At 60.1% G+C, this 23,643-nt stretch overlaps 6 protein-coding genes across 6 annotated transcripts; 4 read left to right on the forward strand and 2 right to left on the reverse strand.

The window, feature by feature from the left end:
* Nucleotides 1–840: 840 nt before the first annotated feature.
* On the reverse strand, nt 841–1,071 carry EHS24_005131 (uncharacterized protein; the record flags this gene model as incomplete). Its single annotated transcript, XM_028620666.1, has 1 exon — nt 841–1,071. One exon carries the CDS (start codon nt 1,069–1,071, stop codon nt 841–843), a length of 231 nt encoding a protein of 76 aa, XP_028479638.1.
* A 1,887-nt stretch (nt 1,072–2,958) lies between these two features.
* EHS24_005132 (uncharacterized protein) lies at nt 2,959–4,307 on the reverse strand (the record flags this gene model as incomplete). Its single annotated transcript, XM_028620667.1, has 3 exons — nt 2,959–3,927; nt 4,013–4,115; nt 4,186–4,307. 3 exons carry the CDS (start codon nt 4,305–4,307, stop codon nt 2,959–2,961), a joined length of 1,194 nt encoding a protein of 397 aa, XP_028479639.1.
* Nucleotides 4,308–10,266: 5,959 nt separating this feature from the next.
* EHS24_005133 (uncharacterized protein) lies at nt 10,267–15,720 on the forward strand (the record flags this gene model as incomplete). Its single annotated transcript, XM_028620668.1, has 4 exons — nt 10,267–10,343; nt 10,464–13,195; nt 13,616–14,805; nt 14,860–15,720. 4 exons carry the CDS (start codon nt 10,267–10,269, stop codon nt 15,718–15,720), a joined length of 4,860 nt encoding a protein of 1,619 aa, XP_028479640.1.
* Nucleotides 15,721–16,655: 935 nt separating this feature from the next.
* EHS24_005134 (uncharacterized protein) lies at nt 16,656–19,717 on the forward strand (the record flags this gene model as incomplete). The annotated part of the gene is made up of 3 exons (XM_028620669.1): nt 16,656–18,557; nt 18,604–19,453; nt 19,506–19,717. 3 exons carry the CDS (start codon nt 16,656–16,658, stop codon nt 19,715–19,717), a joined length of 2,964 nt encoding a protein of 987 aa, XP_028479641.1.
* A 556-nt stretch (nt 19,718–20,273) lies between these two features.
* EHS24_005135 (uncharacterized protein) lies at nt 20,274–22,232 on the forward strand (the record flags this gene model as incomplete). The annotated part of the gene is made up of 4 exons (XM_028620670.1): nt 20,274–20,492; nt 20,533–20,942; nt 20,993–21,892; nt 21,932–22,232. 4 exons carry the CDS (start codon nt 20,274–20,276, stop codon nt 22,230–22,232), a joined length of 1,830 nt encoding a protein of 609 aa, XP_028479642.1.
* Nucleotides 22,233–22,493: 261 nt separating this feature from the next.
* Nucleotides 22,494–23,446, forward strand: EHS24_005136 (uncharacterized protein; the record flags this gene model as incomplete). The annotated part of the gene is made up of 2 exons (XM_028620671.1): nt 22,494–23,357; nt 23,438–23,446. 2 exons carry the CDS (start codon nt 22,494–22,496, stop codon nt 23,444–23,446), a joined length of 873 nt encoding a protein of 290 aa, XP_028479643.1.
* Nucleotides 23,447–23,643: the final 197 nt, after the last annotated feature.

Raw genomic sequence — 23,643 nt, forward strand, 5'->3', positions numbered from 1 at the left:
CGCGAGCAGGAAGGCAGCGACGCAGTGGACTGGTTGGCTGTACCTGTTGGTTGTCATGACTGATTCCGACAGGCTAACGGTGAGCCTAAAAGTGGGCCGCACTGATGGATCGGCGTGGAGGGATCAATATAATCAAGGACGGCTGAGGCGAGCCAACGTGAAGCAACACGAGTGTCTGCAGAGTGCTTGGGAGATGGGACTGCTTCAATGACCACACTGGGCTTGATCACGCCAAACTCTGTGCCGAGGCCCACGCACCCAAGCCAAGCAATGCCAGCGATCGCCAACGTCCCATCCCTACCCATTCCACCTCATTCCACCTGACCTGACTGAATCCTTCTGGATCAAACAGACTCGCCAAGAGGCCACAACCCGAACAGTCTCCCGAGCCCATACATATGTGCCAGCACGTGAACAATCAGGCCCATGACCTGACACAAGCAGGAACATTCAGAACCCACGAAACCACCCATTACACCTCTCCAGATTATCCACCGGGCAACGATTATTGCGGAAGCCCACCGCCTCCACGCCACACCTCGACCACAGCGCGCAGCGCCACCCTCTTACAAGCCACACCCCGGGCCCACCGGCCCACCGGGTATCCCGTGTGTGTGCGTCGCGATGTGAGGGAGACGAGCCACAATGCAGAAGGGCGACGGACAGCGGCAAAGCGAAGCAAACATGACGAGGGCCCGTGGCCGGTTAGTGGCTAATGCCCTCGGCCCCGCGAAGAAGGACGCCACGGGGCCACGGACGAGCAGGGCGTACATACACGAGCACGCACGGCGCCGGCGCCGCCGCTGGCGCTGTGCGATGATGGGAGAGTTGTGATCGGTGTCAGCTGCTGCCCGAGTCGGACGCTAATGGTTGCGACGTTTGCGCAAACCCCGTAGACCAGTCACCGCTGTCAGCTGGCTGGGCTGACATGACATGACTGTCAGAAGCCCTAGCAAGAGAAGGGGCACGCGACGGTTGAGACGCGAATAGCGCAGCGGAAGAGCTCCATTGGCCACTGGCCACTGGGATCCAGACCTGACCGACTCTGAGACTGAGGGACACGGCCGGCATTGTGACGCGGTTTAGGTTTTGGTCATGGTGATATGGTGATGGATCCGTCCCGCGTGTTCCCGGAAGCGGTCTGCGGTCTGACCCCGAGTCCGCGGCGTCTTCTTTTCCGGGTGTGTGCGGCGCTCGGCAGCGCTTTGCGTTTGCGCTTGCGCTATCGCAAAGCAGTGGCCAGTGGCTCGGTGAGGTGCAGCTGGTACAGTACTGAGACTACAGCCGCGCCGGCAAGCTTTCATGTCATGTCGCTTTTGAGGCCCCATGGGGGCCGCATGGTCAATCAGTGATCAGTGACGCGTGAGTTGCTGGGACAACACGAAACAGCACATTGAGAACATTCCCGGCATGGAAACTGGCCCAGCTGGCCCAGCTGGCGTTACCTTTTCCACATATAGCAGCAGCAGATGCTCAACACATGCACACTCGAATATGCCCTCTCCCACCCGCCCCACCTGTCGGTACGGCGTCCCGGCTTCATACATGGCAAACCCCCTTTGTCGGCGGTGGCGTGCAGTGGGGCGCCACGGCACGCGCCGTCTGTGGCGGCCGCACTAGTTGCAAGGCAGAGCGGTGGAATGCGACGCGTCGCGCGAGCGTGTACCGGGGACGATGAGCAGATGGGGGTGTACATACGTATGTACGTACGTTGCATGCCAGCATTAATGAAAGGATGGAGAGGATACGTGGAACACAGCCGTCAAGTGACCCCATTCTGTCGAGAAGATCCAGGATCGGCAGGGAAGCACGCACACGCGCACACGACCAAGTTACGAAAAAAAAAAGCTAAAAGAAAACAAAACAAAAACATACCGCGGGGCAAAATGTCCAAATGTTGTCTCGCGCTGCTCAAACAATTCAGTCGACATCGCCCGACATCGAGCATTGATGGTGCCTGTGGCCTGGAGGGTTTCACGGCCAAGTAGGCCAGTAGGCCAGTAGCTAGTAGCAATCCCCGCGTCTGCTTCTTCTCGGCCCACGCAGCCACACCATACCCGGAAACGCTCTCCACGACCCCACTGCTACGAGGGGGGGCGCTGTGGGTTTCTCCATGTTCACGCACCGCGGCGTGTGGGCCGGGCGCGGGGTCATGTACTTTTGTACGAGGCCCACCCATCGCGAATGCAGCTAGCCGGAACATGAATGTGCTGCGTCGTGCGCGGTCGTTCTTGCTCTTGGTGTTCGGATTGTTTCTCGGTTCGCACTGTTTCTGGCTGCTCCCTTTTCTATTTTATTTTATCCCCCCCCCACCACAGCTGGGGAGAGCACCCGCCGAGATAGATCTAGGACGTGTGCCGTGTGCCGTGTGGGCGCCGGCCCGAGATGGGGTGTTGTGTCCCGCGGACCCCGCGTCTCGGCCTGTACGCCGCAAACAGTATTACTCTCCGTGCCACCCGGCGTGGGCTTTGGGCATATGCATGGTCTCTATTCGTGAAACGCGCAGGAGCAGAGAGCATGCCATGCCAACGTCGCCCGGATACGCGGGTGGCTCGTGCGTGTGAGCCGTAGAGATGGTGGCTGCCGGTCCGGTTTGGGCATGTTGTGAGCGCACCACCGCTTGAGAGAGGACGCCATGCAATGCACCCAAGTGCACCAACAGCTTGAGAGACAGACCCACGCGGCCCCGCTGGCCCCCGTTGAGTAGACCATACATACATTGGGCATCGCGACACGACATGACACGGCGAGCATGTTTTTCCCAGAGGTACCAAGAACACTACAAGATAACCAGTCAAACTGCCACCCATATGGAATGCGGGTATGGTATTGCTGGACGACATGCCAGAATTATACGGCGGAAGAAAGCGAAGGAGGGGCAGAGGGGAGGGCTGGTGACTGCTGTACTGCTGCTGCTGTGAAAGGAAAAGAAAAGCCAGTTCCTATTCCCCCACCTGTCTATGCGGCGTACGAGCCGTAATAGTCCTTGTTCTTGGACTGGTGCTCCATGTATGGCGAGTTGAGGCCGACCTCGGACAGGTTGACGTCGCCGTGGTGCTGCGAGCCGGCGTGGGACGAGCCAAAGTCGGTCTCGCCCGACTCGGAGGGGGCACGGAGCTTGGGCTGGATCTTGTGCTCCTGGAACGCAGCGTCAATCTGGTGCGACTCGATGTACGTCTCGGTCTGGACGTGGATGGTCGCCACACCGCCATTGTTGTTGTTGTTCTTGTTGTTGTTGTTGCCGTTGCCGTTGCCGCGGCTGCGGGTCATGTTGTACGTGTTGGGCTTGTACGACTCGACGTGTCCGCTGTCCATGTTGCGGCGGAGCGCGTAGCGCGAGTTGAGGACGTAGATCATGCCGACGACGTAGAGCTTGCCCTGGACCATTTCAAAGAAGACGGCATAGTACGAGTCGCCCTGGATGGCAAAGTCGGTCATGAGGGCGAAAGCGAGGAGCGTCGGGGGAAGCTGCGACTCGCACGAGATGAGAATGAGACGCTTGACAAGGTTGTCGGTCTGCTCCCACTCGGAACGCTGCTTGAAGAGACCGACCAGGACGACACCGGTGACGACCACGTCGGCCACAAACGTACCGCACACCCACATCCAACAAAAGTTGTTGTAGCGCTGGTCAATGGCCTGCTTGAGCATGCTGCTCACGGCGACACCAATGGCGCCGGCAAACGAGACGACGAGCGGGAAGAGGACCGACACAATGACGAGCTTTGAGCGACCGGCAATCTTGTATGCACGCTCGGCGTAGAAGACCTGGACCGTAATGGTCATGCAAGAGTCGATCAGGGGGAAGAAGGATACCCAGCGGTTGTTGATCCAGGGAACAAACGAACCATAGTTGAAAGCAAAGATGTGGAGAATCCACACGTAGCTGAGCACGCTCCCGACAACACCCATAAAGCAGGCCCAGTACTGTGATGCGGCGTGAGTATATGGTACACACCCGCGAGGTTGGGGCGGCGGCAGTCTTGTGCCGCCGAGAATCGGCCACACTCACCACTGCAATCTTGATGGCCCGGAGCTCAGTCCTGCGCGAGTGGTTAATCCAGGTGAGGAACAAGCACAGCATGATACCGAGGAAGATCGAGTCGACGGCCATACTGTAAGACCTGTCAGCTACATGCTCTCCCGGTGGAGACCACCTGGGTGGTGTCTGTCGGTTTGGCTTACCCCATGAGTGGCGGAGAGATGGCCTTGCCCGGGGTCTCGCCCTTGAGGGTGATGGAAAGGGCAGCGGCCTCCTCCTCAGTGAAGGACACTGGGACCCAGGCAAACTCTTCAATCTTGGGCATGGTCGGTGGTGGTGGTGGTGGTGGTCGGTGGGGAGAAAGAGAAGAACGAGGTTAACGAGTGTGAAAGAGCACAGCGGCGGCTAGCGTCGCGGGCGGTAGTACAAGAAACAAGCAACGGTCGAGCGATGCGAACGAGGCTTGACGTTTGTTGGCGCGGGCGGAGGTGAGGAAGAGTAGAAACACACGAGGGTACGAAGGTGGTGGTCGCTCGCGTACTTGTTCTTGCACTGCAGTGCCGGGCACAGCTGGGTATGGGTGTGGTGAGAATGGGTGGTGGTGGTGCGTTGCAATCGCAGACGGAACGGGCCCGGCGCGGGGAGGTTCTGTCTCGACTTCTTATGGCGTTGGCGGCAGCTGCTCCAGGATGGAAATCCATCTCTCATCTTTTCTCACTTCCCGCGCGTGCGTGCCACAGTAGAGTCTTGCGGGGCATCTGGCGCGCGGGGGGGGGGGTATGCCATCTACGCTGCGCATTCTGTGGGCCTTGTTGCCTTTGCTAGGCAGGGCCCATGAGAGCGGTAGCGCCAACGTGAACCAGGCAAGAGGTCACTCGTTGCATGGACCCCGCCATCGTACCCCACACCCAAGGACGGCATGGCGCTCTGGACGGCGGCGGCGGCGGCAGTGGGCACAGGCTGCAGGCGGGCCTTAGCAGATCCGTCGCGCGCTCGTCCCTTCGGTGTTGACGCAAAAGGTGCTCGGTCAGAGCTTCAGGTGCAGCCGTATAGGGAATGTGGCGGTGGAGAGAGAAGGGGGGGAACACACGGCACGGTGGCGTCGGGTCCAACATCGCTACAGCCCATCGTCAAAGGCCACTTGTTTGAGGCAGGGCAGCGTACCAGCGTGGACGGGGGCCGCCTGAGCAGCTGGGGGGGGGGGGGGGGAGACGCTTTGCATGGACACTCCAGTCCTGTAGAAAGAAGCACCATCCACAAGCAATTGAAGAAAGAACGGCAGGTCGGGCAGGCAGAGGGTTCTCGACGAGAGCCGGGTCTCACCGCAGCTGCCGCCAGTGTTCCGCATGCCGCCTTACCGCCCGCCGCATCCCGGTCCGCGGTTCAACGTCGCTGTTGGGCCTTGTTCTGCCACCCTACACCCTCCAGCCGAAATCCACAATCGTGGTCCGAAACAGTTGGCCACACTGTCAGTCACAGTCGGGAGGCAATGAATTGTTGCGACAGTAGCGACAGATGCGACGTCATGTCCTGGACCCACGCACGAGCGAGCCGTGGGTGTCATGGGGTTTTTAGTTGGACCTGCGTGTGTCCAGTCGTGTAGAGTTGCATGGTTGGCACGCGCTGACGTCGGGTCATGCCTGTTCCCTCTGGGTATCTAGCATGCACGTACGCTCAGCCAGAGTGGACTGGGAGGGTCTCGACTCCGCACACCCTCGCCGCAGAGGCATAATGAAACCCAGCGCCATAACTCTCACACCACCATGCGTCTGCTTTTTTTCAGGAATACCGCGTGCATGGACCGTGACCTTGACCTTGACCTTTCCCTGTGACAAGCATAATGGACGGGGGGCAACGACGGGATGCGATCCTGTATCGTCAACTCGGCTATCCGCGTCATGGGCCCATGAGGGTGTGGGTGTGGTGTTGTTGGGCGCCACGCCGACGCCAACGACGGTTGTGCTCGCTCCCGGGGGGCAGCCACAGAGAGCAGCGGGGCGACAGGGTGCACCTCAGCGGGGATGGGTGCGGGGTGGCTGACCGGCTGGCCGCATCTTAACAAGGCCTGTTCCATGCGCTGTGCCCCTGCAGAGCACATGTGAGGAGGCTTTGGAGCTTTGGAAGCTATCATGAGAAAGGAGGCTGCGTCTCGTAACCGGGTCGCCGGGTTCACCGGCGAGCCACTCGTACGTGGGACATGATCACAGGTTCTGTTCTGCGCATTCTTGTGCGACTTTTGCAGGAATGTATTGCGCAGCCGTGTGGTTATGTCTATGTAGCCAAGGCAGTGAAAGGGATCGATAGCATGGCGGCGGACGAACCTGAGTGGGTGTTAGGGGGAGGGAGGGAGGGACATGAGAATGGAGCACGGCTGAAGGAATCCCCCGCACGAGCATCCAACGCACTCTCTTGCTTTTGGAACCATTCCAGCAAAGACTAAGAAACAGTTTGCCCTGTGTTTCAGATGGATGGAGACTACTGTACGAACAAGCACCTCGATCATATCGATCACAATGCCAGTTCCCCAGATCCCCAGCCTCATATGTCCAGCATACTAGAACCACTAGTGCACTAGCTTGGGGTGTCAGTTGTGCCGTCGGTCGTGTGGTCATGGTTCTGTGCAACAAGCGCAGCGATGTGGCAGCCACAAGACTAGTACGCTGCCCTTTCACTGCTGCTGCCAAGAGGCAGCTGGCCACTCTGTCACCCATCCAGGGAGCGGCCCATAAAAAGAAAGGCTGGGCCTGCCAGTGCTGGCGTAGCCGCGCATGGACCTGTGCATGTGCGCACACACCTCGTTCAGTGGGACCCCATTATAGCTAGGTTTTGCTCGGGCCGCGTCTCGTGAGAATGACTAGGATATCCAGTCGCCGCCGTCACGACGATCACCTCTGGCATGCGGTTGTCCATCTCAGCAGCCCACTGCACTAGAATATCGGAATGCACTTGCACTGGACTGTCTGAAAGCGGTCTCATGATATCATCAGCCGCCTCGTTGAGACCTTTGAAAACCTGTCAACCCTTCAACTCTGGTGCAACTGCCAAGCACGCCGCGTAGCCTCGCCATTCTCGCCTCGCCATCCTCGCCACACCCTCGTCAACGGCGCAGCACACACGTACACGCATGTGCGCAACCCCCATCTTGTGCAAGGCACCCCACCCATTGCATTGGCATGGCTTGTGTAACCTGACCGGCGGGTTTGCCGGTGCCAACTGTCAAGTGCCAATGGAGATAAAGAAATCCAGGCATAGAGCCAGGAACAGGCCACACAGGAGACCCCACTGGATCCACCAGATCCACCACAAGGACTTGTTGCAGGACGTCGGAGCCGTCTGTTCCCCGGCGCCCTTTGCCCCAGCCGGAAGTGGTGCGGGCCTAGACGGACGCATGCCCCAGCACACGTACACGAGCACCTGTATGGACTGTCTGTACACCAGGACATTGCAGGGGTACCAATGCACACATGCTCTTCGCAGGATATGCGGAAGAGATTACGCCGTAGGAGAAAGGTTTGGTGCGAGACGTGAGAACGGCCCTTGACCGGCTGGTGCGATCGGGCCCACGATCCCTAAGCATTCCCTGGCAGCTGGCAGGCCGTCCACGCGTCCGCAAGGGTCCCTTGAGCGTGCAAAGCCCGTGAACCACACTCGTGCATCCTGGGGCATCAGTGGGATCAGTGGGGGAGACGAGAGCGTATGGACTGGGCGAGGGAGAGGTTGGGCATCACTGGGCGTGCAGTCGGCTTCGCTAGCAAAACTTTTCGGTCTCGTCGTCACACACTACTACGTCCTGTCACCACAGCCCCCCACCACTTGCTCGTCACTGCCACCCGCTTTGCGTCTAAAACAGGCATTCTGCAATGAGGCAAAGGTGACCTCTTAGCGGCTGGTAGTCTGCTCCTATCAGTTCGACTGGGTAAATCGCTGCTTGCAGCTGTCAATGCTAGACCTGACCTCACTGTTAGATTTCGTGTCCGATCGAGACATTACCTGAGGACCCAAGGTGGGGGACGATCCGAGGACGGCCCTGCGATACCTGGGGATACTCGCTCTCACTGTTCTCATCGTCATGTTGCGTGATAGGACAGGTTGAACCCGAACATGGGCTCATAAGGTCATAGGATTCTCTTCCTTCCAGAGCCTCTGCCACTCGGCGCACGGTGGACGTGGGTGCCAGGGTGCATCATGCTGGAAAGACCGTTTGGAGATTGCAGGAGATGTCGTCTCGTCGCCTCCTCGCAGTCTCCTCGACGTGGCACACGAGGTGACGGCAGCGGCATGTTTCCATGCTCGTGTCGCCACTCCAGGAGTGTGCTTTGTTTCCAGGAGTCGGCCAGTTGGATACGTGATGGTACTTTGCCCGTGGCGCGGTGCCAGGTTGCTACCATTGCCTCCGAGGATCCGAGTGCCTCTGACACGCAACTGTGCTGCGCCATACGAAACGAGCACGACCGTTTCAGGCAAAAGAGAAATGAAACTGTGATCCAGCTGCCAGCGGCGGGCAGGCCAGCAGCTGCGTAGCTGCGCAGCCAGCAGCGGGCCGTGGGTCTCGTTGGCGGTCGCCACGGCACGGCCACCGCTGCGGACGCGCCGGCCAGATTCCCACAAAACCCCCACAGTGTTGGTTCAGTCGCGAGACAGCAATACCCGCGGTGTTCGCGTGTTCACGGCCTTGGATGGGATACCCGTTGGAAACGAAGGCAGCAGGGAGGAACGAGCGACGGTTCCCGACGTCCCAAACCTTGCACCTTGTAACACGAAGCTCCTGTGTCAACAGAGCGAGAGCGACCACCATGACGCAGTCGCCACACTCGTCGTGCGTTTTCCATTAAATCCTTCTCGGTCGTGCAGTTGGTGTGGGACGTGACGGACGGCGACAGACGCGTTTGGAGTCGACGGTGAACTGTCACTAGCGCGGTCCCCGGTGTGTGCGAACGCCACATTGGCCGTCTCCACGCCACTGTCTCCCAAGCCTTGACCCGCAGTTGGACTTGTCTGTAACATGTGTGTGTTTTCTCGCCCTGCCGAGCGCGGATACCAGGATGAGGGTCGCCGACGACCTGTGGTGACCATGACCTGCAAAGGGATGAGAATACAGCATGTGGCACTGCGGTACTGCAGTTGATTGTTGTAATGGAGTGCCATTAGGGCTATTGTATTATGTAAGTTGGAAACATTTCAAAGGGGTGTGTCATTAGGGTTTAGCGTTCCCCTTAAGATCCCCTTTTCGCGCGTGTCGGGACCCGTGCCACTCTCGAGCTCTCCCCCCGGCCCCCTGTTTGCCCCGTGCGTCGCGGGTGCCGTTTGGACAAAGGTGCGTCGTTGGAAAGCACCATGCAACAACCAAGGCAATGACAGCGCTCGCTATAGCATGCTGACGTACTGTGTACGGTGATATTGCCAACAGCTGGCGAGAGCGTTGATCAGTTGCAGCTGGCCAAAAGAACTCGACAGACGTGTCCCGAGTCTCTACGTACATAAGGTTGGTCGGGTCCAGGCCAAAGGAAGACGACGTGGGGGTGGGTGTTCTGTACCTGGCGGGTGTTTATGACAACGACGGCAAAAGAGACTGGCACAATGGTACATCCGACACACCTGTATAGTCGAAGAGTTGCAGACAGACAGAGAGAGCATGGATGCTAGTTGTCTAGTTGTCTAGACGCTGCATGGATGCTATGTGTGTTGTGTCTCATCTGCGGCGGCGTTGGACACGGTGGGACGTGCTCCGCGGGTCCAACTTTGAACGCGTCTCCACACCGTGGGCCCTGGGGGAGAGCGGACCGACACTGTTTAGACACACACCCAAAATCAACACCCGCGGTTTCCGTGGTGCATTGTCCGCTCCGTCCGCTCTCTCTCTCTCTCTGTCACCACTACTCTGTCGCTCTCTCAGCCTCGTCATCGTCCTCCCTTCGTCTGTTCCTCGCGCACCCCTCCCCCCCCCCCCCCCCCCCCCCCCCCCCCCCTTTCCTCCTCCACGTCCGTCAACACCCGCGTCACAAGCTGCACTACCCCCGCTGTCAGCCAGCGGCCCCGGGCTTGCGTACTCCTCTGACGGACGGACCCATCGACTTTGCTCTCAACCATTCGACAAAGGCCCGACCGACCACCTCTGTTTCTCGCGTCTGCCAACCCAGCAACCAGGGGGCAACGACCACGCTCACGAGCGACTCCCAACGCACCCACACCCATCTCCCAAACTGTAACGCTTCGTCCTATCCTTCCATTCCACCAACAGCATTGGACGCAGCCCGCGTCTCGCTCCCTTGCTCCCTCCCGGCAAGATGCGGCGCGTGCTCCAGCGCGAAGTCGACGAGCTGCACGCGTTCGCCGCGCGAGGAGGACTCGGACGGGCCACAGCGTAAGTTCTCTCTCGTGTCCACCTCTTCCCTGCCAGTTGCACAACACACACCACCTCTCCACCCTCCTGGCCGGGCAAGGCCTCCCGTCCTCACCCCCAGCTCACACTTTCATTCCACAGGTCAACAGACGTTGTCGCTGAAGGGCCCGACCAGCTCATGCACATCGAGGGCGACGTGCTAGTCCTCCTCCGTGACGCCGGCGACGACATTCTCGCCTACTGCGAAGGCGAGGTCGGCTGGGTCAAGCGTGCCAATATCGTCCTCGACCTGCCTGTCGCGTCGACCAGTGCGGCCCGTGCACCCACACCCCCCTCACCGCACAAACCACTAACGCCCTCGGCGCACGGCAACACCAGTGCCGACGCCGTCGACAGCATCAACACCGGTAGCATGGAGTTTGTACCGAGGGCACCTCCGTCAGCGCAAGCGTCCAGCAAGGCGCGCCTACTCGGCGCGTCACTGAAACTGCAAACCGCCGTTCCACACGCGATACCAACACCACCACGGTCACCTTCTTCCCTCCACCAACAAAAGTCATGCTCAGTGTGCTACTCGCCCTCCGCAGCAAGCTCGCCGTCGTCATCGCACACGACGCATGCGGCGAGCCCCACAGCCCGTACGCCCCGCGCCGCTCTGGCACTTTTGGTACCCAGTCCGACCGAGGCCGCGCAGCCAGTGACACCCGAAGGACCGGCGTTCCGGCTACGCGACAGCGGTCCAATGCACTCGCCACAGTTTGCGTTCGACGCGACATTCCTCGACGACAGCTCCTTCCCTTCTCCGGCCTTGGACATTGACCAGACCTTTTCGGCGCTTCGCAACGGCACAGACAGTGGGCCGAGCCCTGTGCCCCCTCCCAAACATCCTCTGCGTTCCAACCCTCCAGCAGAAGGAGACGTGGAAGCCTGGACAACGTCCTCCTCCGGTCACGGCGACGCGCATCGAGTGATACCTGTTCCTCCTACACCGCGCGACGTGGCTCTGTCCCTCGCCACCCGCATCAACCCTCCCACGCGCCAGTCGTCGCTCTCGCGTATCGCACGACAACGGCCACCATCCCCTCCACACCCAATCCACCGCTCCGAATCTACCTCGTCCATGCTCAGCGACGAGTCATATGCCATCGGGGGCATCGTCCTGGGTGGGCCCCGGGAAGACCACGACGAAGACGTCCCATCCTCTACCCCTACTCCAGAACTTGGCGCGGTATCGCTCTCCGCTCTGGGTGTGTACTCCCCACCGACCCCGACTGCGCCTCTTCCCGCGCCTGCTGAGGCTACCCCAAGGCAACCACCATTGCGAATGGCCAGTCTCCGTTCGGTGAACCGTTCCCAGGGCGTTCCAGTGGCGACGGTGATGAACAACCCTACCAAACGGCACTCGCTGCAAGTGGACACGGGCATGTTCGACGCTGGAAGTAGGTTGAGTGAGGCGCCAACCGAACCGTCCTTGATGGAGGAGGAGGTTCCCGAGGATCAAGGCAACGAGAACAACAAGCCGAATCCTATACCCACGGAAGACGAGGACGTTCCTATCCCTGGGTCTGGGAGACGCGGGCCTCGGACGCGTCCTGGCATGCTGGTCCTCACTCCTGACCCAGAGGAAGGCTCGACACCCCGGCTAGGCGGAGAATTACCTCTTACCGCGCGCTCGCTCGATACGTTTGGCGGACACGACCCACCCCAGTCGGAAGAGAACCTGCGCACCTCGGACTACTTTAGCATGGCCCGCAGCGTCAGCCAGTACAGCGCGTACAGCCAAGACAGCGTTCCAATGGTCACCCTCCGCCCTGCGGACTGGAAGGGCGATGACGAGCTGCTCACTCCAACCGCCGACTCGACCTTTTCTCTTGACGACGACGAGGAGTCGGTCCACGGCATCACTGGTTTGATCCTTGGTGACATTTCTCCTCGTAACTCAATGGCGCGTAGCTCGACTTTCTCGGAAGACGAACGCTCGCTGCGCTCCCCTTCGCCCTCGACAGCAGCCGACGCTCGCAGCGACTCACACAACTCGCACACTGTTTCCGATGAGACGGTGCTCGAGACGCCCCAAACTGGTCCTCGGGAAACCTTCTCTGCGGATGACAGCTCCGATGACAGTCCTTCCCTACCGTACTTGGTACGCGTCGTGTCCATCCAGGACGACTCGGGTGTCGTGCAGCCGCTTGTGATCGACACTCAAGTCGCCACACCGGTTGAACACGAGCAGGCCATGCTGTCCCCCATCCCCAATTCGGCGTCCTCCTTTTCTATCGTGCACGACTCGCCCAACTCGCCCAACTCGATCGACTCTCGCATGTCGGTCGAGTCGCGAGCGGCTGCCAAGGCAATTGCCCGCGGCGGATTCTATGCGCTGGGTCACTCGCCGCAGCTGACCGAGGAACAACAACAAAGCTTGCGTAAGCTCTCGCACTCCATCAAGGAGTCGTCACCTCCAAGCTCGGCTTCGTCGTCCATCAAAGAGTCGTCCGTCCTGGGGTCCCCCGCACTGATTCTTTCGCCGACGGCGCGCGATTCTTCGTCTCGCAACTCGCCGCTCAGCGCAGGATCAAGGACGAACTCACCGTTGCAAGACTCGTTCAAGGAGCCGTCGCCGTTGCGCGAGTCGCCTATGGATTCGCCGCTGCGTGAGGTGCCACTGGATTCGCCATTGAGGCTGCCTCTTGCTGCCCCAGAGACGCTGGCGGTCGAAGTGCCGCAGCCAACACCCTTGCCTAGGCAGTCGTCGTTGCGTGAGGCGCCTTTGATGGCGAAAGCGACAATTGACGATATGCCGAGCAGCCAGTCGCCTCTGGCCGTTCAGACTGTCGGCACCAACACTGCCATTGCGCGGGACGCCCATGGGAACGGTGAATCACCGTCAAGCTGGGCGAGCCAAACGCCAAGCCCTGGTGCCTCCCATTCCGCGACTTCCACTCCCGTATCTGAATCCCCCTCCACCAACCCTTGGAACAATTCGTCGATTCTCCCAAGTGCTCGTCATCCACCCAACTCACGCTCACCTCGTGCGGATGCTCAACGCAGGCGAGGGATGGCCCTGCTTGGCCACCTTGATATGGGGGGACAGGTACCACCAATGCCGCTGGAAATATTACGTGACTCTGGCAATGACATTGGCATTGGCAGAACACCGGATGAGATGGTGCCTGGCGAACATGGGACGCGGGATGTGCCACAAGGAGCAGTCCCGTCGTCACAGCCTACCCCTCCCGTGCCAAACCGGCACCCCGCTCGTCTGGCGGGACTGGGTGTGCCAAACGGACCGCCAGTTCAGAACGTCGATACATCGCAAGGTTCATCGCGTCTTCCAGCCACCAACGAACGTCTCGACCACCCAAAGTCCCTCGCCGACGACCTCAAGCGCTTCGTGCCCCCTCCCATTGCAGCTTTCCAAGCTCAGCGTCATCCTGGTCCTCGTCGCCCACCTGTTGAGGCCACCAGCTCTTCCAACGGACCGTTGAGAAAACCGTCCCTTCCATCGCGCGCCGTCTCGGCTGACGACAACCATCGCATGGTGATGCTTCCGTCTGCGCTGTATCAACAACAGCAGCGCAATGTTACGGACGCCTCAACTGCCTCGGAACCCACCCCCAAGGCGTCAACATTCAGCACCAACGGCCACGGACTGCAACCTCGTTCTCACTCTACCTCTCACTCTCACCGCCCGCGAGCACAAGCCAACGGCGACCACCGACCTGCACCCCCTCCTCCATCCTCCAACGACCATCAACCATCCTCGAGCAGAGCGCTGCCGAGTCGCGCGCGCTCGAGGTCCTTCTCTGCCACCATTGCCAAGTCGTTTGGCAAGGGTCGCAAGTCATTCGACGAACCTCCCCCATTGCCCGCATTCCACGCTCCTCCCAAATCATCTTTCAGCAGCGAGGGCCCCCGGCGACCAACGCTCGAGTCCCACCCGTCGTCCGAGTCCTTTGCCAGCCGCGGCCAGGCATCAACCACCTCCTATGACTCGGGCTCGCTCCACTCAAACTCGGCTCACCATATGCACAGCGCCGCCGTCGGCGACTCGATCAACACTAACTCGTTCACTCGACCCTCGCATCCGTTCGCACCTGGCAACCACGTCCGCAGCGCGTCCAGCCCTCGCCCCAGCTTTTCTGTTACTCGCAAGGCATCGTTGCCAATGACGACCATGGCAAGCCTCCGTCCGCCCGTGAGTCACCGCGACTTTGCGGACCCCACCGTCAAGACCGATGGCATGGAGTTTGAGATTATCCAACCAAACAAGCCCCTCGCCTTGTACGGCAACCAGCCGATCTCAGTCAGCGACCATGGTCACGGCCCCGCCATGACTGCTGCGGAAATGTTCTCGCGCCTGTCGTCGGATGACGCACCACCCGAGATGGACGAGTGGGGCTTCCTCAAGTACTGTGCGCCCACGCCACAGATCTTCCAGTCGCGCCAGTCTCCCGCCGAGGTTCGGGCTGCCGAGCAAAAATGGGTATGTCGGAAACTCGCAAACGCACTGGTGGAAGTACGCTAACAAGTTTACCAGCTCACCATTATATCGCAGCCCTTGAGCAAGGGCCAGCTTCCGTCCAAGAAGGTGCGCCGTATGGTCATTGAGGGCGGTGTCCCGCCTAGTCTGCGTGGGCGTGTCTGGGCATGGTTCCAGTCTAGCACCAGCGGTCGTGTTGAGGGCCTGTTTGGAAGTCTTCTCTCCAACGAGGCTGGCGAGTACGACGAGAAGATTGGCCAGGATATCCAGACCGTTTATTCGGACCATTCTGCGTTTTACCGCGACGACTCGCCAGCCAAGGCCGACCTGCGTACCATGCTGCGGGCGTACGTTCACTTTGCCCCCTCGGGTTACCGTACCGACATTGCCCGCATTGCTGGAGCCCTTTTGGTCCATGCGGTGATGGAGGACGCGTTCTGGCTGCTCGCTGGTCTGTTTGACAATGTCCTCAAGACGTACTACGTCAAGGACACGACCGGCTTCCGCGTCGACCTGAACGTCTTTGCTGGCATTCTCGAGGGCAGCGAGCCACGCATCGCCCAGCTGTTCCGTTCCGTGGGTGTGCAGCCCCAGGACTACCTCCCCCGCTGGTGGAGCGGTCTGTTCATCCGAAACCTCCCTTGGCCGACCGTACTGCGGATCATCGACACGGTTATTTCAGAGGGCCCACGCTACCTCCTCATCTCGTCGCTGGCGGTTATCACCTTGTCGCGTGACCGTCTCGTTGCCTTGCCGCGTGGACGGCGCGAGATTCTCGACTACCTGCGTGACTTGCCGCAGGACAGTCTGCTGCTTCCCGATACGTTTATGCGCGCATGCGACCAGGTCAAGCTCCGCGACGAGGACCTCAAGAAGCTGCGCGCAAGCGTCAAGGAGCAGATGCTTAGCTCGCGCTGAGGCGCTGAGGCTCATGCCACGCGCGTCACCCAGTAGAGTTGGCCAGTTGGGTGGCGAAAAAGCTCCCGCGCGGTGCGGTACTTTCTGGCTGTGGCCCGATTTGGTCGTCCAAGGGCGGGCCCAAGCCTCACCTGCATGCCGTTCCGCAGAGTGGACGGACGGGTTGCTAGGTTCGAGGGCCCACACCCGGTTGTTGATAGTGTCTACTCTTTTTTGACTCTTTCTTTCTGTTCACTAGCATGTTGTGTAGCGATGGATGCTGCTCCCAATAAAGAATACAACGACGCAAGTTGTGGGCACCAGGGATACCGTGGTGTGTCTCTGGAAATTGGAGCACGACGATTCGCCCGACGACGACCAACGTGCCCACATCTCTATTTCGAGCCGGGGACCCAAGATCTGCCCAGACACACAAAGGATCGTTTAATTCTTTCCTCGTTGTCCACCCTCTCTCCCTCTCTCTCTCGCACCTTTGCCTCGTTTAAATCCTTCACACTGCCCACAACCGTCTATGAACACCCCGCCAGCACCACCACCACCACGCACGCGCCGCCCAACCACATGCACCGTGTAAACACGCCATGATTCTGGACAGAGGCAACCCCTCGCCGCCAGAGCAGGCGCCGCACAGGCAGCCGACAATGGCGGGTCACACCCCAACAACAACAGCAGCAGCACCATCATCACCAACAGCTGCAGCAGCAGCAGCCATGGCTGCTCAGTCCCCTCCCTCTACATTCACCTCCCCCTCCCTGTCCACGTCGGCACCGATACCTGTCTCCCCCGGTCTCTCACCTATTCTCGGCGCCGCCCCACCCCCCACTAGCGCAGATGGCGCCGTCCTCTCTCCGCGATTCGCGGCGACGGCATGGACGCCCGTCCGCCCAGTGCCGGCCCGTACGCGAGGACGCGGGGTTGACTTGGGAGACGGTGCCATGCCGCCGCTGCGCATCACGACGGCCGGACATGCTAGCAGTAGCAGCAGCGGCGGTGGGGCAAGTGCAAGTGGAAGTGGTGGGGGCTCCCAGAGCCGTGCGACCGCGACGCCTGTCCGCGGCACTGCGGCCCGACAGATGCAGCTCCAAGGAGTGACACTGTCGGCATCTCCCCACACGCCCGCCGCCGACCGGGACCGCGAGCGCGAGCGCAGCGATATCCTAGAGACGCCGTCGTCCCACTCGATCCTCTCGCACGCACCAGTGATCGCGCCGACCGACCAGCCAGAGTTTGCCGAACTCCTCACACCGGCCCAGCTCCGCCGGCCACCACGCCGGCGACGTCCCCAGCCTGTTGGTTTGGGTAACTTTGCCGGGCAGGCAATCCTCGCTGGTGCCAGCGGCCTCGGGTATACGACGGGCGACGGCGACCTGTACCGCGGTGCGGCCAGGGATCCAAGCGCGCCGGCCAAGCCCAGTGGCGCCGACGATGAGGATGACGAAGATGACAGCACCCTCTCGAGCGGGAGCTCGGGATCGAGCTCGTGGTCATGGGGTAGCGGCCTGGAACACGGTCGCCGAGCGACAATGGCCGTCGTTCAACGTTTCGGCGAGGCCATTGGTGTGCGACGCGGAAGCGTGAGCTCTGGCTCGTCGACCGAGAGCGACTCCGACGACAGCAGCAGTAACCGCACCTCGCGCGTGAGCCGGTTTGGACGAGCCCTCACACGCACAATGTCGCGCGCGACAACCGCGACAAACGACAGCCAGGACGATCGTCCCCGCAGAGTCTACGTCCCTCGACGTCGAGAGTTTACCCTCCTCACGCCACCGGGAGAAAGCAAGCCCAGTGGGCTTGGGCGCGACGACAGCTTTGCGAGTCTGTCGTCGTCACGCGCAAGCACGCCAAAGGGCTACCTCGACGCTATCGAGACTGCGTCCCAGCGCGTCATGACCACTCCCATGCTCCCTTCGGTTCTCGAAGCGGTCCGCAATGCGCGTGCCATCGCCGGCGTCGTGACTCTCCAGCCAGACCACCTACACCACACCCATCACCTGACAAACCTTCAGACCAAGAAGGGCGGCCACACCGTCCTCATCCGTCGCGGCGGTAGCGCGCCGGGTCGGGTGCGCTCGGCTGCCCCAGGCGGCTTTACGTTGCCCACTGTGCCCCGCCCTGTTCTGGTACACTCCCACAGCCGTGTGGACACGCTCCGCAAGACTGAGCTACCCCTGCGTCCAAAGTCGGCGTCCGACTTGCTGGGCATGTCCATGTCGACGCCGTCGCCACTCAATGGCGATGACGGGCTCCCAACCGAGCCTCCCTTCGGCTTTGGACAGACGTCGGCAACCAACACTCCGTCCCCACCGCTTCCGGCCACTCCCACCCCATCGTTGCGTCCCCAGAAGCAGCGTGCGGCGTGGTGGCTGGACGTGTCGTGCCCGACATGGAAGGACCTGCGCGACATTGGCGAGCTCCTGGGCCTGCACCCTCTCACTCTCGAAGACGTCCTCCACCAGGACCCGCGCGAAAAGCTCGACATTTACGACAAGCTCGGTTACTATTTTGTCGTTGTGCGTGCCCTCGACGAGCAGTACTTCAAGTACACGCCAGGATCGTCGACGTCGGCGCCTCCAGGTGCCGAATTGGCCACCGTCGGCAACGGAGTCGGTACGGCAGGTGCGTCTGGTGCGCCTGGTGTCGTGCCCGCGACGCCCGTTGTGGAAGCCCCAGAGCCGCGCCGCCGCGGATGGGGTTTCGGCCGTCAGACTGGCCGCGCCGCCGCCAAGTCCGGCGAAAAGGTCGAGATTGTCGAGGATCCGGCCAAAGAGGGTATCGAGGGTATCGGTGTCGGTGGTGTAAATCTCTACCTCGTCGTGTTCCAGGACGGTATTGTCAGCGTGAGTCAACTTTGTTCAACAACGTACGGGGCTAACAGTGTTCCAGTTCCACTATGACGACGTGTCCAAGCACACCAAGCGCGTGCTGGAGCGTGTGACAGGCTCCACTGGCAACGAAGCAACTTCAGACTGGATCGCGCACGGCCTCATCGACTCGATTGTAGACGCGTTCTTCCCCCTCACGGGTTACGTCGACGGTGCAGTCGATGACATGGACTCGCTTACCATCGATCCCACCACCGACCCGCGAGAGCCCGCTACTCCACCGCCAAGAGTCCTGCCCTCGGACGACCCGTTCCTGAACGAACCGGGTGAACCGGGCGAGTGGATTGAGATGGACGAGAAGAGTGGTACTGCTGGGCAGATTAAGAAGACGACGGCTTCTACGGCCCGGGCTCTCAAGCAGGCGGCAAACGCCCGCAACTTCCGTGGGACAACGAGTACTCGCTCAATGTCCCGCTTTCAACTTGCGATGCTCTATCTCAAGCTCGTCTTTCTCCCCATCGCCACGGCCAAGAGGCACACCAAGGACGCAACTCGCAAGGACGTGTTTGACCGGTCGGCCATGTTGAAGAGCATTGCCAACATGCGTCGTCTTGTCACAGGTCTCTCACGTATGCTGGGAGGCAAGAACGCCGTTGTCACCAGTCTGCTTAAGCGTGCATCCGAGAATGGCCGCGGGTCAGACCAGGCCGTATACCTTTCCGACGTGCACGACCACATCCTCCTCCTCCAGACGTCCCTCTACCATTACGAATACATCCTCGCCCACTGCCAACCTGCCTACCTCAGCTACCTGAACGTATCCATCGCAGACTCGCGTAGTGGTACCGACCGCCTCATCCTGGCCCTCTCTACCGTCGCAATCGGCATCTTGCCTATGCAGCTTCCAATCGGTAAGCTTTATCATGGATGCTCGTGAACGAACCCTTTACTGACGCCATCAAGGTCTGGGCTCGATGAATATCTCACGACCTGGCAACAGCCTCACAGGCGACAAGTACTGGTACTTTATCGGCATCTGTATCCTCATCACCCTGATGGGGTGTGTCATGGTCCTCACGGTGCGGTACTGGCGTTGGGCCGCACGCAAAAAGTGGACCAAGCTCCGCGGCGGCGAGTTACCCAGCTCGTGGGACGGATTCTGGGGATGGGCATAGGCCACTCCGAATGCGAGTGCGCTCGATGCCTGCTGTTCCCCAACACACGCTGCGCTTCCTTCATATTGTGCAAGCGTGGCTCACTAGACATACTATATAGACCAAGGCCTTATTATTTTGTTATCTCTGTGAAACTAGTGCTCATACCGTCAGCATATGCTGCTGAGTTGCTGAGTTGCTGAGCTGCTGAGCTGCTGAGGTTCGCCTTCGCGTGGTACCAGCATTGGGAGATAGCAGCACCGACTGGAGAAGACCATTGGACCACCAGACCCCTTCACATTCAGACTGGGAAGGGTGTCGCGGCCTGAGCCCAACAAGAAGACTAAGTCGTCGGGGTGGATCTGGCAGCGTCTGGAAACCAACTGTTTTGTTTCCCATAAGAAAAGAAGGACCTCGTTCAGTAGTATGGTGTATTTCCCTAGAGATCGCAAACCTACTTACCGCTCATCCGCTCATCGGCGAGACCTGGGGGACGACGACACACTCACGTGCCTTTTGTTGCCACCAAATGACAGCAAACTCGAACTCACCTCCACACTCTCACTCCAGCCCAGCAATGTTCAAGAAGGCGCTCGCACACCAGTCGAACGCAACACCATTGCGCAGTTCGGCGCGCCGCGCACTGGTCGCGCAAGTGTTTGCCGCCTTCCCAGCTCTGCAAGATGCTGTTGCAAAGGAGGGCGAGCCCGGGCCGACCGACAAAGAGCTAGGACGTGCGCTCATTCCAGAGGGTGTGCGCAGTGCGAGCATCGAGACGAGCGGCGGCATCGATGGCGTGAGTTGCCTTTGTGTTGGGCGGACAGCTGACAAGACAGACTCTTTACCTCTCACCAGACGGTGACGCTCTGTGGATGACCCTTGGACGCGGTTCCAAGGAGCTCATCCCGACTCTCGCCCTCCTCGCACCGGGCGAGCTTCCCCCCTTCCTCCCCGTGCTCCAGCTGCACTACCCCCTCCCCCCACCTCTTTTTACTGGTGCACCTCTATTCCTTCCGGCGGTGAGGCATATGGGTACTCCATGGCGCCTGCCCGACGTCGGTGAGGGCGAACTGGTTGCGCTCGCGGCGGATACAGGCGACGATGGTGTGGTGTATGTTGGTGTCGCGCGAGTTGTTGCCAAGGGTGGACTCCGCGAGGCGCTTGGGCGTCTCCTCAAGCACCGCGCAGAAGGTATCGAGCGCGACGAGGGCAAATTCGCGGACATCTTGTGCATCGTAGACGACCAGTGAGTTGCGGAACCGTCGTGCCACTGAATGCACATAGCTAACGCAACAGTCTCTGGGATGCTGGATCGAAGCCTGCAGCCAAAGCCTTCCCCTTGCCTTCGCCGAGGAGTCCTCTGGTACCCCCGCCAGACAGTGAGAAGCCCAAGCTAGCAGCTACCCCGGTTGAACCGGTCGAGGAAGTTGCGGACGGTGTCGCTGGCTTGTCGGTAGCTGCCGACGAGGCATCAGTAGACAAGGGCGAGCCCCTCACCGCTGCCGAGGTGTCGACTCTCCTTACCGCTGCCCTCCTCCAGACTCTCAACTCTCCTCCAGCGTTCCCAATCCCGAGCTCGCAGCTCTACTCGGGCCACATTCTCCCCAACCGCCCAGCGTACATCCCAGCTGCTCGTCGTGACGATGTCGTCATCTCGCGCAGCGAGTGGAAGAAGCTCGCCAAGTGGATGAAGGAGCTCGGCAAGGAAGGCTTGATCAAGGTCAAGGAGACCAAGGGTGAGGTGGTTGTCACTGGCTACGACGCAGCACACCCAGCGGTCCAGACGCATGCCTCGTTTCTCACTGTCGGTGAAGAGGAGGCTCGCGCCGCCAAGCGCGCAGCTCGGGAGGCGGCTGCCGCCGACGCCCCCGCTGGCACGCAGCCTTCCAAGTCTGGCGGTCGTGAGATGGCCATTGCCGAACTGTGGCGCCCATCTGGCGCTGCTGTGGACTTTTGGGGCGAGTGTGGGATTGACAAGGATACCCTCTCGCTGCCCAGCATAATCAAACCCACCGTTGACGCTTTTCTCGAGAAGAACCGTCTCGTGGACGCCTCAGACCGCCGGATTGTCAAGCTCAACAAGGTCCTCGCATCTGCCGTCAAGGCTAAAGATGGCGACAAGCTCCACCGTGACGAGGTGGTGCGCCGTCTTCGTGCCGGTGTGGTATGGAGCGTGAGCGTGGGTGGTGTCGTCAAGTGAGTTACTTGCGCCTTGATGTCAGCTCACAATTGAAGGAAGGGTACACTCAACCCGATCGGTATGGCGGTCAAGACACGCCAGGGCCGCAAACAGGTTACCCTCGTGTCTGGCCTGGAGGCATTTGGCATCGACATTGACGACTTTGCCGACGAGCTTCGCCACCTGTGCGCAGGTTCTGCGAGCGTACAGCCTCTCACCGGCGCGTCGCCGAAGCTGAACCTCAAGGAAGTGCTCGTGCAGGGTTCCCAGATCAAGCTTGTTACCGAGGCGCTTCTCGCCAAGGGCGTGCCGAAGCGCTACATCAAGGAAGGAGAGGGCGACAAGAAGAAGCGCTGAGTACTGCGCACACTGTGCATAGATGAGTAGAGGAGGTAGTTCATTGATTGGCGCCACTGTACATTGATGCCATCACTTGCCCACGTCAAGCTCGGCAGTACTCTGTGTATGAAGGTGAACTGATGACAGGCTGTGCTTGTGGCAGGATTTGCCGCGCCATCAGTAAGAGTGAGTGGAGCCCGATATCACTTTACTGGTCTTTTAAAGTCACCAACGCTCCCCTGCACTCAGCGCCTCCCCTCTACTCACCTGACAGAGATCATGGATGACCCACGCATCCTGGTCGACTGGGAGATGTTCCCCCACATTCTCGACTCTATCCTCTACTACTCGTCTGACGAAACCCTTAGCGCTTTGCGGGCAACCTCTCGCGCCTTGCGCACAAAGGTGGACGCCATCTTCGCCACCCACGTCGTGTTCAATGAATGGAATCGAGTCCCTGGGACGCCTGCAGGCAACAAGCTGCCGTGCTCATACCAGAAGGGCGTTCTTCCGGACCACCTCATGCCACGGGTCAACGTAGTGGACATGGGTCTGACGCATAAGCCCTCCTCTCCCAGTATCAAGGTTGTCGGCGTAAGGCGCGGCAGCGTCCGAGCTACAAAGCCGGCGCCTAAACCCAAGCTGGACACCTGGCACGGCAAGAACGTTCAAGTTGTCCGGACAAACCTCCAGCCCCTTGTCCCCTTCTTGATGCAGTTTCCGCAACGGCTGCCGCCGGCACGCCAGCTTATTGCCTTCATCCCCATTTCCCGTCAAACAAGGGTCGCCTACGTCCACACGTTACCCGACACGGTGGAACGTGTCGTGTTTCGTCTAGAGTTTGGGACAGGCTGCGTCGAATACTTCCCGACCACAGGATCTGGCACACCCCCGTCCAACACGACAGTCAAGGCGAGGCCGGGTACAGCCACTCTTGTCCTGCCCTGCTCACCTACTGCTTTACCGAACACGCTCCGTGAAATGGTCATCATCTACCCCGATCGTAGCCGTCCGCATGGCAGTCTGCAGCCCCTCCTCCCCCTTCAACTGCATGGACTAAACGACTTGCTCGAGTGGCACCCGGCCATCAAGTTTACCATTGTCGGTGAAGACCAGTTTGGTCGCCTGCCGAACATTGACAAGGTGGACGTTGCCAGTAAAATGTCGAACTTCCGGGTTTGGAGTAGCCAACACCGAGCCGGCCCTCTAGCTGCTATGGTCAGTGGCGCTGAGTATCATAGTCATAACAGGTACCGCGAGATCGTGGGGGATGATCAGTACCGCCTGGAGACCAAATGGAAGTGGTGAATGCAAGTGTTGCTTAGTTTCAATATTTGATCAATTTCACTGAATGGGGACATCACGGCGAGCAAGAAAGCTACGTGCATATCCAGGTGCAAGAAGAAAAGTAGCAAGTACAAATGGCTAT

The sequence above is a fragment of the Apiotrichum porosum genome (assembly GCF_003942205.1).
Source record: "Apiotrichum porosum strain DSM 27194 chromosome Unknown scaffold_2, whole genome shotgun sequence".
Lineage (NCBI taxonomy): Eukaryota > Fungi > Basidiomycota > Tremellomycetes > Trichosporonales > Trichosporonaceae > Apiotrichum > Apiotrichum porosum.